Consider the following 12541-nt stretch of genomic DNA (forward strand, 5'->3'; position numbering starts at 1 on the left):
TGAGGGCTAGGAACGTGTTTTGTTTCTGTTTTTAAGGAAAGGTGGGGTTCTTGGATGCTGCATCCACAGTGAATATCAACTTCTGTGTAGGGGGCTTTTGCACTTGCGCAGAATAGCAGAATTCTCATGTGGGTGCTGACTTGCAGAGAGTCCAGCGAGTAAAGGTGGGTCTCCCTTAGAGGCAGGCAAAGGCAGCAACTTGGCAGCGCACAGACAGCACTGTTTTCCTCCCGGTTTTATGTCCTGACTGCACTGCCCTGACTTGCACCCTTCCTCTGGAATAAGTCACATCACTCCCCTGCTTGGCCTGTTAATGGATTTGCCTGAGCTTCAGTGGATGGCTCTTGCAGGGGAGGGGGAGGGGGCTTGTCTAGTTCCTCCCTACCCCACGCCAACACTTCTGTGATATTCCACATATCTGCTAAGACCTGGGAGCCTTGCCTCAAACGTACTACTTGAGCCCTGATAAACTCCTCCTTGCCTAGGTCTTTCTGTGGCTTCTCCGCCGGCAGACGGGCCAGGCCTTAACTCTCCAGTGGCGAAGACTTGCCAGACTGAACCTGGAGGAATGGGAGATAATGAGGAAAGCTCCCCTTTATCCCTTCGGCACCAAGCGAAAGGTGGCCCGCAGGACTGCCTGCCTGCCAGATCTGGGCAGGTGGCGACAGGGGGGAAAGCATCTCACTCCCCAAGCCCTTTTTTCTTTCCAGGTCAGACCCCCGAGCCAAAGCAACCCTCCTCTACCACCACCTCGCAGAAAGCAGAGACCAGCACGGTGAGTGGCCTGAGCAGGGATTTCCCACTGTTTGCTGGGCTGCTCCATGGAGGGAGGGGGTTGGCAGTGTGGGGCTTGGAGGCTAAGATGGGGGAGGAGGGCAGCATTTGACCCCCAGGCAGCAGGTTGGTCTCTGTCCCTTTCCCTATGCCCTGCATTGCTAACTAGCCTGGCAGCTTGCAAGGAGTGGGGGCCCACGAGTGGCCCTGCCAAGACATGAGGTGTACAGCAGAATGCCTTGCAGGAGAGAGGGGTGGGTGGGGCACCATCTCCCTCTGGAGTGGCTTCTGACACACGTATGGATCTGCCCAGGTACCTGCGAAGAACAGCTCTGCCCCGGCAGCCGCCTCTGCCTCTGCTGTTGCGTCCCAGCCGTCGTCTCAGCCAATCACCCCGCGGAAGAACAAAGCCGCAATGTGCAAGCCTCTCATGCAGAACCGAGGGGTCTCATGCAAGATAGAAATGAAGTCCAAGGGCTGTCAGACAGGTGAGGGGGCACAAGGGAGGCCGGGGCCAACACAGCAACCTGCTGGGGAGATGAGTGGTCAGGCGTTCTCTCAAGTGGCTTGGTCCTGGACTGTGTGCAGGGCCCGTAGATGTTAGCCCTGCAGCCTTAAACTTAGCCCTGCTGCAGATTGACAGCCAATTCGGTTTGCACCCCATGAGCAGCGTATTTGCTGTGCATCTGGGGACTGGAGGACCTGATCCAACACCTTTGGGAGCAAGTGGCATCCCTGTCCTGGAGGGCTGTGGAAGCCAGGCAAGGAGAGGCTCTCCTGACGGTGTGTGCTTATCTTTCCTGACAGAAGCCGACTGGAAGCCCCAGGTGGTTGTGCTGCCCATTCCTGTGCCCATTTTCGTGCCTGTGCCTATGAACATGTACTGCCAGAAAGTACCTGTGCCTTTCTCCATGCCTGTCCCGGTAAGTGCGGTTCCCTGCGTCTCCCCCACACCGGCCCATTCAAGCTTTCCTGCATCCCCACCACCGCCACCACGTTCGCCTTAATCCCCGTTCCCTGCTGCTCATAGGTGCCTGTGCCAATGTTCCTGCCCACCACGCTGGAGAGCACGGAGAAGATTGTGGAGACCATAGAGGAGCTGAAGGTGAAGATCCCTTCCAACCCTCTGGAAGCCGATATCCTGGCCATGGCTGAGATGATCGCAGAAGCAGAGGAGCTGGACAAAGCCTCTTCGGACCTTTGTGGTAGGTTTCATGATTGCAGTTCTCTGGGAGCAACAGCACCTACTGCTGCTAGAAGGGTCCCTAGCTCAGTGACGGATCATCTACCTTGCATGTAGAAGGTCCCAGGGAGGGTTGGGAATGGCCCTTTCCTAAAACCCTGGAGAGCTGCTGCCAGTCAGAAAAGGCAGTCCTGAGCCAGATGCACCCAATGGCTTGGGCTCCTCCTCTGTATCTGCTCATTGCAGCAGCTGGTACTACGATGTTAACATACCCAGGGCTGGGAGCTAGAGAAGCAATGGTTTGCCTAGGCCAACTTCAATGAGTTCAAGGCAGAGATTTGAAGCAGTGACTTCTTTGTTCACATGCCTGACCTGCTTTCTGTATTCGCAGACCTAGTGAGTAACCAGAGTGCAGAAGGCCTCCTGGAGGACTGCGACCTCTTTGGGCCGGCAAGAGACGACGTGCTCGCCATGGCGGTCAAGATGGCAAATGTCCTGGATGAGCCGGGTCAGGACTTGGAGGCTGACTTTCCCAAAAGTAAGTGCCAAGGCAAACTCGAGGTGTTAGGCATTTGCTGGTGCAGGTGGTGGTGGGGGATGCAGCACTGGTCTCCTCTGTGCTCTGGCAGGTGCCAGTTTGGTGGTAAGAAGGATTGCTTGTGTCATGCTTGTCTCAGATCCTTCCTGGGCGCCCCTAGGGCAGGCGTGGGGAACCTTTGGCACTTTAGGCATTGCTGAACTGAGCATGACCAATACTGGCTGTCTGGCATTTTCAGTTATGTAATATGTTGCAAGGGCCCTCAGTTTCATCTCTGCCTCCTCAGCTGGGAAGAGTGGCTGGGTAACAGGTGCAGGGCTTTCTGAGTGGTGGTTCCACCCTCATTTCCCAATATCCCTTTGGGGAAGCTCCACCCTGCCCCTTCTCCCTGTTTTCAAAGGGCACCGTGGTCATTGACCATGCTTGCTGGGGATGATGAGCATTGTAGACTCTCAGAATTGTAGAGTTGGAAGGGACCCCAAGCATCCATGACAGATGGCCATACAACTTCTTAAAAACCATCAACAAGTGGGAGGCTGCAGGTTCCCCACACCTCTCCAGGGGCTCCTGAAGGAGCCCTAGGAAGCCCATTGGAAAGAGTGGGGGTTTGTTCCAAGCCTGCAAGGAGTGGGGGTTTGTTCTCTGCAGGCTTGGTCCTGGAAGGTTATTGTGTGTATCTGCTTGGGGGCAGGAGAGCTCCATAACTGATCGACTTCCCATACTGCTTCATTCCCTACCTAGACCCATTGGACATTAACCCCAGTGTGGATTTCCTCTTTGACTGTGGCCTTGTGGGCCCAGATGACGTCTCTGCTGACCAAGACTTGCCTCGGAGCATGCGCAAGGTGAGTCTGCTCCTCAAGGCCACCCGCTCGCCTCATTTCATCTAATGTTGGCTGATTGATTGGATTCGGGGTTGAGTAGCTCTGTGATAAGTTTCCCATTCTGGGCTCAGAGCAGCCAGCCCTTCAGCAGAATGGAACCATTAGGCATAGCATCACCATTTGGAGGAAGGGTTGCAGCTCAGTGGAGGGTCATGCATCTCCAGGTAGGACTTTGGAAAAGGCCCTGGCTTGATACCCTGGAGGGCCGCTGCCATTCAGACAATGCTGAGCTTGTTGGGCCAACAGTCTGATTCGGGATAAGGCAACTTCCCGTGCTCTGTTAACGTTAGGATACCCAGCGTGGTGCCTTCCAGATGACTATGACTACAACTCCCAGCATCCCAAACAGCTTGGGCTACAGTCAAGGGGGCAATGGGAGCTGCATTCCAACAACAGCTGGAGGGCACCATGTAGGAGTCAATTGTTCACAAATTGTTCACAAAAGATTAAACTAATGCATATATTTCCAACCCTTTTGGGTCCACGGCTCCCTTGACCAACTACATTCTTTCTGTAGCCCCCCTGTGGGGCTCAGGAACCCAGTTATGCTATCCCTTGCCTGCAGAGCTGGCAGCTCCTCACCCCTTTTTAAACGCCATCCCCGGTGGGGTGTGCCCTCAGCCTCCTCCCTTCTCCCCTCTTCCTGAGAGTCCTCTGGGCTGCCAGCTCCTGGTCTCTGAGCTCCCCCCCGCCTCACCCCAAAGAGAGGTGCCTCTGCGATGGCTCAACAGCACTTTCTCACCCTGGCTCCGTTGGGCCGGCCCTCAATTAAATACGGTACACCAATTACACACATTTCTACAATTTACCCCAGATTATTTAGTGGGGGACTTGTGTGAGGGAAAACTTGATGATTTAGAGCAGGGGTCAGCAAACTTTTTCATCAGGGGGCTGGTCCACTGTCCCTCAGACCTTGTGGGGGGCCGGACTATATTTCGGAAAAAGAAAAAAAATGAACGAATCCCTATGCCCCGCAAATAACCCGAGATGCATTTTTAATAAAAGGACACATTCTACTCATGTAAAGACACACTGATTCCTGGATTGTCCGTGGGCCGGATTTAGAAGGTGATTGGGACCCTGGGCCTTAGTTTGCCAAACACGAAAAGTTTTATTAAATTTATGACACAAAGTCGGTCAGGAAACGAGTCCTTTCAGGTAGAATTCAACTTAGTTACTTTAACTATAAGATGTCTCAGGCTTAAACACAGTATTATAGGTACAACTCTTCTTAAATTTCAGTTACTAAACATCAGTTGGCACACTTCAGGCAGATAAATATTCAGGTTTCCAGTAGAGATGGTAAAATGTTCAAATCAGTGTCTGTCACTTAGTAATACAATACTTTCAACACTATACCACTTCCTTCACAGCTTAATCCTTTGGTTCATGAGAGAGTGGCATTTTTCCTCAGTTACCCCCTCTTTTAACAATCCCACACCTGAGGTATTATAAATGGTATTACTGAACTCTCCCCTCCTGGCTAGACTGACCCTTCAGGGAGCCTGAATTCCCACAGGATCTGTCTCTCCTGGCTCAGACTCAGCCCTCCCACCATACTCCTGTCTGGATACTTTCCCCAGACCCTCAGCCTGGTCTCCCTATCCCAGCTGCGAGACTCTGTCCTCTCCCTAGTCTCCTCAGTGCGTATCTCCTCCTTCCCTCAGAGCCCCTTCACCCTCTTTTCCAACCTGAAACCTGTTTAACCTCTCCAAACCAATCATATTCCTCCCCCGGAACTTTGGCCAATCAGACGACCGTTTGCTGATAGGGGAAAAAAACAACTCTTGGTGACTCAAACTGCCCAGCAAACAAACTTTTCCATCATACCTCTTCACACTGCCCCACAGGGGCCTGTGAAGCACCCCCTAGCCAGCCCCAGAGGCAGCATTCGCCTGGGTAGCTCATAGCCAGAGCTGCTGCAACAAAGAGCTATGAGATGTGAAAAGGCACCTGAGGGAGGGAAGGAAAGAGGGACAGAGGCCAGTGTCTCCCGCGGCAGCCCTGACCATCCTTCAAGGCACCCCAGGGGGCCACGGCACACAGGCTGAAAACCACTGCACCCAAGGTAAAGGAATCCAAGGGTGTGAGATGGGAATGGTGAACTGTGTGGACTACCCTCCTTCCTCAAGCAAATGTCATGCAAAGCAGATTCTGGCTACGTCTCCCCACCCCAATTTAATGTGGATGCCCTTCTCCCTTGCTGACAATTGTCTTACAAGACAGACCTTCCTCTCCTCCTCCCTTCCTCCCCACCTCCCCCAGGGCCCGAAGCGCCTGGTTCTCTCAGAGAGCTGTTCGCGGGACTCCATGAGCAGCCAGCCCAGCTGTACAGCCCTCAACTACTCCTATGGTGTGAACGCCTGGAAGAGCTGGGTGCAGGCCAAGTACGCTGGTGGCGAGACCAGCAAGGGCGACGAGCTGCGCTTTGGCCGTAAGTCTGCGCCACGCGGAGGGGCAGTTGCAGTTCTAGGAGATGGGGATGCTGGAGTCAGGGAGGGAGGAGGAGGAGGAGGAGGAGGAGAAGGAAGGTGTGCCCCCCCCCGGCACTCAGAGGGGGGTTTCTTGGCCGTTCCTCTACCCTCAGAGACTTGAGTTGGGAGGTTGTAGCCTCTAAGTTGTGGAACTCCCCACAGAGGTGCACTCCTGACACCTTTGTTGCACTGCATATAGCAAACGCCAAAGACGTACTCTTTGCCCTGGCTTTTGACGCCAGAGGTGCATATTTTAGGGCTTTCCTTTAGTTTTGTGGTTGTAAGTTTGTTTTAGGTTGCTTTTATTAGTTTCGTTTTAGTGCTATAGCCCAACTTGGGGACCTTAATTGATGACGGTGATGATGATAATGATCACTCTGCTCTGTTGCTGTCCTGCAGCCAAACCCATGCGGATCAAAGAGGACATTCTGGCCTGCACAGCGGCAGAACTGAATTACGGTCTGGCCCAGTTTGTGAAGGAGATCACTCGTCCCAATGGCGAGCGCTATGAGCCTGACAGCATCTATTACCTCTGCCTTGGCATACAGCAGGTAAGGAGACCCCCCCCCTCCCAAATCTTACCTTCTTTCCATATGCCCAGAAGCAATTGGACCAGCATCCTGCTGCCGATACACCTGTTGGCTGGCAAGAGAGCTTTCTCTGGGACTGACACATAAGGCTATTGTGTAGGAGGCCGTGATGCTTTTGAATACCTGTTGCTGGAAACCACAGGAGGGGAGAGTGCTCGAATGGGAGAAATTCATGGAGGAGAGAGCTATTGGTGGCTACTAACCACCGTGGCTCGGCTCTACCTTCACAGCGGGAGACAGGAATGCTTCTGAATACCAGCTGCTGGAAACCACAGCCGAGAGGGCTCCCGTGCTCTAATCCTGCTTCCTGGCTTCCCACAGGCATCTGGTTGGCCACTGTGAGAACAGGATGGCATTGGCCTGATCCAGCAGGCTCTTATTAGGTTCGCACGTTCTTACCAGCCTAGCAAGTGTTCTGTATGGAGCTGGGGGGAGGTAATGAGAGTGTGCATGGGAGAGAGCAGGTTTTGCAGTTTCCTACTTGAATTTGTGTTTCCCATCTCCCCCTTTCAGTACCTGCTGGAGAACAACCGCATGGTGAACATCTTCACGGACCTCTATTACCTGACCTTTGTGCAGGAGCTCAACAGGTTGCTCAGCGGCTGGCAGCCCACCATCCTGCCCAATAGTACGTGCCTTGGGGGGGGGGGCAGAGGGAGGGAAATAAGAGAGGTGTTTTCCTCTTCCCTCGGCATCCTGGGAGAAGTTTCCAGATTCTGGGAAAGGGATATATATCGGGCTGTCCAATTTTCAGCGGGTAGCACTAGAGCAGGGAATGGGCTCTTGCCTTCCTGCTTCACTTAGGGGCTTTTCTTGGGACACCCTCCCAGGCACCTAATGGATCTTTTGAGGCTCTCATCTGGACTTAATGCTCATAGTCACTGTCAAGCAAAAGGGCCAAGTTCAGAGGCTTCCAGGTCAGGCTTTGGGCATTTATTTCTTGGTGTCCTCCCCCCACAACAATCACAGTTTGTGGAAGCAGGTTTAATATTTATTACCCACCCTTCACCCCAAGGTTACAGCATTAAAACACAATATCGAAAGCAACTGGTAACCATAAACGTTAGGTAGGTCCTAAAACCACATGTCAGAAGCCCAGGGTAAAGAGGTGTCCCTTAGGCATTCTCCAAAAGCTGTATGATGAAGGCACCAGATGCACTTTTGTGGGGAGGGAGTTCCACAGGCTGCCACCCCTTAAGCCTCTGAGGGTGGAGGAACCACTGAGAGGACCTTCTCTGCCCATCTTAGCACCCAAGAGGGTCTGTGGTGCTTTGTGCATAGGATATCGACAGCTCTTGGTCTTTTCAGTGAACTGTTCATCAGTCTGTTTTTATAGCCATCCCAGGAAGCAGGGCTGTTTTTCATCCTCTTTTCTTCATTCTTAATTTTGGCCCAAGAAGGCGATGGCCGAGCCAGGATTTGAACCCAAGCCCAATCTTTTTGGTATAGCTGCCGAGCCAGCCCTTGCCAACTTGTCGCTCTCCAGATATTTTGGACTTGCTGGCGAGAGTTCCCAAACACCTGGAGGTCAACAGCTTAGGGAAGGAAAGAGTTCAAAAATTATTAGACCAGGTGTTGGAAACCTTTAGTCCTCCAGATGCTGCTGAACTACAACTCCCATCATCACTGACTATTGGCAGATGGGAGTTGTAGTCAGAGAACCAAAGGTTCCCCATGCTTTTATGGAGCCAAAGAAGGCGAGCAAAGAAAGAATGCAGCAAACTTACAGAAAGATGAGGAATGGTTGAGGAAGTTGGCAGTGTTTAGCCTGGAGAAGAGAAGACCAAGGGGAGATAAGATAGCCATCTTCAAATAACTGAAGGGCTGCCACACGGCAGATGGAGCAAGCTTGTTTTCTCCTTTTCTGGAGGGTAGGACCTGAACCAATGGGTTCACGTTACAAGAAAGGGGATTCCGGCTCAACATCAGGAAGAAACTTTGGGCACTAAGAGCTGTTTGACAGTGGAATGGACAGCCTCAGAAGGTGATGATGGCATCTCCTTCATTGGAACGGAGGTGGTCGTCTGTCATGGATTATTTAGCTGTGATTCCTGCATTGCAGAGGGTTGGACTACATGGTGCCTTGGGAGCCTTTCAGTGCTATGGTTCTATTCAAGTTAAAAAAAAGATGGTCTGGAAGCCGTAAACCAATTTCCTCCAAACTGGTGCCATGTCCGGTTGTTTTAGATTCCCCCCAGCCTGTGTTGGCCGGGGCTGATTGGAGCTGGAGTCTGAAACATCTAGGGTGTCTGGGTTGGGGAGGGCTGCACTAAATGATAGGTTCATGCGTGTAGTGCAGAAAAAGAGCTAGAAAATATGCTGAAATGAATATATGTATATAACAAACACTTCCCCTCTCCAAAGTAACAATTGATGGGTTTCTCGTACTGGTTTCTTGCCAGCCGTGTGCTCGATTGTGCGCACAGCAGAAAACGAGCAACTGAGTTTATTATACTAAGGCCAGTTCTAAATGCGTCAGACCTGAGAAAAGGAGGGGGTCCCATAGCAACAGGCTACTTAGGTTTCCTGGTATTGCACCAGATGCAGCCTTCCTAGCCTCTTAGTGCAGCGCTCTTCAACCTGATGTTTTCTGTATCTTTTAATTAAAATATATGTATATATAAATAAGCCACACCTTCAAACTGAACATCAAAAGGCAGTATGCAGCTTAAAAGCGCAGCAGTGTAATAATAAAAATATTAAGAATGTCAGATGTATCAATAAAAGCTCATGGTAAAGAATGTCAGGTTTGAAAGGCCCACCTGAGTAAAACAGTTTGCAGAAACAATGGCTTCAAGGTACAAGGAAGGACTTTCTGATAGCAAGATCTGTTTGACATGGAACGGTCTCTCTCAGGAGGCTGTGGGCTCTCCTTCCTTGAGGGTTTTTAAGCAGAGGTTGACTGGCCACCTGTCATGGATGCTTTAGCTGAGATTCCTGCATTGCAGGGGGCTGGACTGGATGACCCTCAGGGTCCCTTCCAGTTCTGCAATTCTAAGATGCCTACAAGTTGAGCTTGGATGACTCTTGCCAAACCTCTGTTCGCAAGGAGTTCCACAGGGCAGGGCCAAGGGAACCTCAGGAGCATGTTGGACCACCCAGAGTTTCCCATCAGAAGGCTTAAGTGATCCAGGTGGGGCATAAGACACCAGGGGCTTCATAAAGCCCAGTCAACTTGATCTGCAGCTCCCATGAGCCCTAGCCAGTGCATCAAAGCACAGTTCTTGGCTCTGTCTGTTGCCTTGTGGCTCACTATGCCTGTGACAGTGGTGGCTTCTCCTTTTGCAGACACCGTCTTCTCCCGCGTGGAAGAGGAGCACCTCTGGGAGTGCAAGCAGCTGGGCGTCTACTCCCCCTTCGTGCTCCTCAACACACTCATGTTCTTCAACACCAAGTTCTTTGGGCTGCAGACAGCTGAGGAGCACATGCAGCTCTCCTTCACCAACGTCGTGCGCCAGTCGCGCAAGTGCACCACAGCACGGGGCACCACCAAGGTGGTGAGCATCCGCTACTATGCTCCCGTGCGGCACCGGAAGGGGAGAGGTAGGGAATGCTTTCCGCCCACATCCATTTGCTGCCCATCTGTTTTGGGGGTGCCCCTGTCCTGACTGCACCTCCACACTCTCCCTGCAGATGGCGGCCTGGGCAAGCGGAAGCGAGAGGAGGAAGCGCCTGTCTTGGAGCAGCGCGAGAACCGCATGAACCCCCTGCGCTGCCCGGTCAAGTTCTACGAGTTCTATCTCTCCAAATGGTGAGAGCCTTTTGCAGCAGCTGACTGCCAGAGGGTGCAGGGCTGCTGAATGCCAGCTGCTGGGAAACCGCAGGAGGGGTGAGGTGGCTCTTGTGCTCAGGCCTTGCTTGCGGGCTTTTTGCTAGGCGTCTGGTTGGCCACTGCGAGAACAGGGGGCCCTTGGCCCATTCCGACAACTAGGCCCATTTGATATTCAGTTGGTTCCTGAACGTTAGTTGGCTGGGCTCAGGGGTCCCCAGTATGATGGCAGTAGGCCATGGACCCCCGCAGAGGCTTTCCCTGGGGCTTGGAGGGTCGTCCCTGACCCCAGTTTTCCTCTGCGGATATTAAGCTTGGGGAGGTTGACTGTTGCTCACTCCTCCAAAACTTGCACCCTCCAGAAAGATTGCACCATCCTCTCCCTCCCCCCCCCCCGACACCCATTAGGCTTAAGAAAAAGAAAAGGCCCCCTTTTGAAGCCTAAATGCGTTGGTGGGAACGAACTCCTAGTGGTGCAACAGTAAAGGTGCTAGCACATTTGCAAAGCTAAGCAGGGTCTGGTATGGTTTCAAATGGGATGGGGGACTGTGTGTTGGGAATCCTGCATTGTAGGGCATTGAGCTAGATGGTCCTCAGGGTCCCCTCCAACTCTACAATGCCTCGTTTCTGTGTGCACAGGGTCGCAGTGCGCAAGATTGCAGCTCATGCATGGTGGTGCTCATGACAGTTTCTCTGCATTGCCTCAGTACTTGAAGGACCCAGAAAGCTTGGCTACACCCCCCCCCCCCCCCGTTTCGCTGTTAGGTAGATGCCGATGGCAGGGGGAGGCTAGTGCCGTTGCTGCCAGTGGTGGTGGTAGTCATATGCAGTGGTGTTTTACCCATTCATTTTTTTTAAACGGGCAACAAGGGCGGTGGTGGCAGCAGGATGCAGCAGGCATTGAGGCAGCCATTGTGAAGATGGAGCAGGTGGTGTTGAAAGGTTTTGGCCAGAGCAGAAAGCCGCTGCTCTGCAGTCCTTGCTCCTCAGTGCAGCTTGGGGTCCCCTGTCTCTTGGTTCAGGGCTTATGTGCTGAACCTGAAGAGCGGGCAGTGGGGGACCAGGGAAGGGTGGGGTTCCCGCCTAGGCCAGGAGCCCCTTCTCTGGCCTCATTGCTTATCTCCTCTTGCCTTCCTTCCTTCCGGCTGCAGCCCTGAAAGCCTGCGAAACCGCAATGACGTCTTCTACCTGCAGCCTGAGAGGTCATGCATCGCCGAGTCGCCGCTGTGGTACTCCGTCATCCCCATGGACAAAAGCATGCTCGAGAGCATGCTCAACCGCGTCCTGGCTGTGCGCGAGATCTACGAGGAGCACAGCCGCGGAGGTGGAGGCGGCCTGGATGACGAAATGGACTGAGCAGGTGGTGCCGGTCTTGCCAGAGGGAGATTGGGGGCCCCCAGCACTACTCCAGTCAGCTAGTGGGTGACTGTGGGGTGTGTGTGGCTTGCTGCCCCTTTCCTGCCTGGTTTGGTGGGCACATAGGGCTCTAGACACTCCCCACTAGGTGATCCCTTTCCCTCTGACGAGGAGCCACCCCCACCCTCCCCTCTCCTCCCACGCTGCCTAGGAGTGCCTGCTTGCCTGCCCCTTTCTCCTTGCTATGTGTTGGCTTGGGGGGAGTGCCACAGGTAGGCTCTTCGCCTGGGGAGGGAAGGGTGCAGGGCGTGTCTTCGCTGTTGCAGGAGAGCTGGGCTCTGGGGGTGCAGACCCTGTGCCTGGTTGTGCTAATTGGGGCGGGGTGAATGAATTGGCTCCTTGCCGTGCACGTTCTCTTGCACGGGGTGGGGGGGTGGGGGCTTCTACAGTTCTCCCCTTGCCCAGTAGATGGCAGTCCTCCCTCCCCCCACCCATCCCCAACGGTTGAACACTCTGTTCTCTCTCGTGTTGGGGGAGACTAGGCCCTAGCATTGCACCCTGAGCCTCCTTCTCCCCTGCTTCCTCGATGCTAGCTTGGCCGCCCACCCCACCACGCCCACTGCCCCATGAGGCAGAGGCTGCTCAGCATCCCACCAACCCTTTCCTCACCCATCTGTGTGTGTTGCGTTGAACTCTGAGCTATGGCTGGTGCTGGTGCTGGTGCTGTCTGTTGAGCCTGTATATATTGTTCTGGCCCAGCCCCTGTCTGTGTCCTTGTTGCCAGTGAGCCAGTCTGCGGGTCTCGTCGTCGTAGTGATGCTCAGGGCATTAGGACCTGCCCTCCCCGCGTCTCTCTGGAAACCATTCATTTCAAATAAAGGCACAAAAACTTTGCCGACTTGTCTCTCTTCATCTCTTATTCCAGGGCTGTGGTCCTTGTCTCTGTGCCCCCAAAATGTGGTGATGCACGAGA

At 53.4% G+C, this 12541-nt stretch overlaps 1 protein-coding gene across 6 annotated transcripts in view; it reads left to right on the plus strand.

The window, feature by feature from the left end:
• Window positions 1-12461, plus strand: part of ZMYM3 (zinc finger MYM-type containing 3) — a 29256-nt gene extending 16795 nt beyond the window's left edge. For all 6 annotated transcript variants that reach the window (XM_028715059.2, XM_028715061.2, XM_028715062.2 and 3 more), the window contains 12 exons: window positions 711-775; window positions 1088-1262; window positions 1582-1697; window positions 1805-1979; window positions 2349-2495; window positions 3237-3340; window positions 5645-5813; window positions 6253-6404; window positions 6957-7071; window positions 9732-9986; window positions 10077-10194; window positions 11364-12461. In XM_028715059.2, the coding sequence (XP_028570892.2) occupies window positions 711-775; window positions 1088-1262; window positions 1582-1697; window positions 1805-1979; window positions 2349-2495; window positions 3237-3340; window positions 5645-5813; window positions 6253-6404; window positions 6957-7071; window positions 9732-9986; window positions 10077-10194; window positions 11364-11568 (1796 nt within the window). In that variant the 3' untranslated portion in view covers window positions 11569-12461. The remainder of the gene's footprint in view (window positions 1-710; window positions 776-1087; window positions 1263-1581; window positions 1698-1804; window positions 1980-2348; window positions 2496-3236; window positions 3341-5644; window positions 5814-6252; window positions 6405-6956; window positions 7072-9731; window positions 9987-10076; window positions 10195-11363) is intronic.
• The last annotated feature ends 80 nt before the right edge of the window (window positions 12462-12541 follow it).

This window comes from Podarcis muralis, chromosome Z (genome assembly GCF_964188315.1).
Source record: "Podarcis muralis chromosome Z, rPodMur119.hap1.1, whole genome shotgun sequence".
Lineage (NCBI taxonomy): Eukaryota > Metazoa > Chordata > Lepidosauria > Squamata > Lacertidae > Podarcis > Podarcis muralis.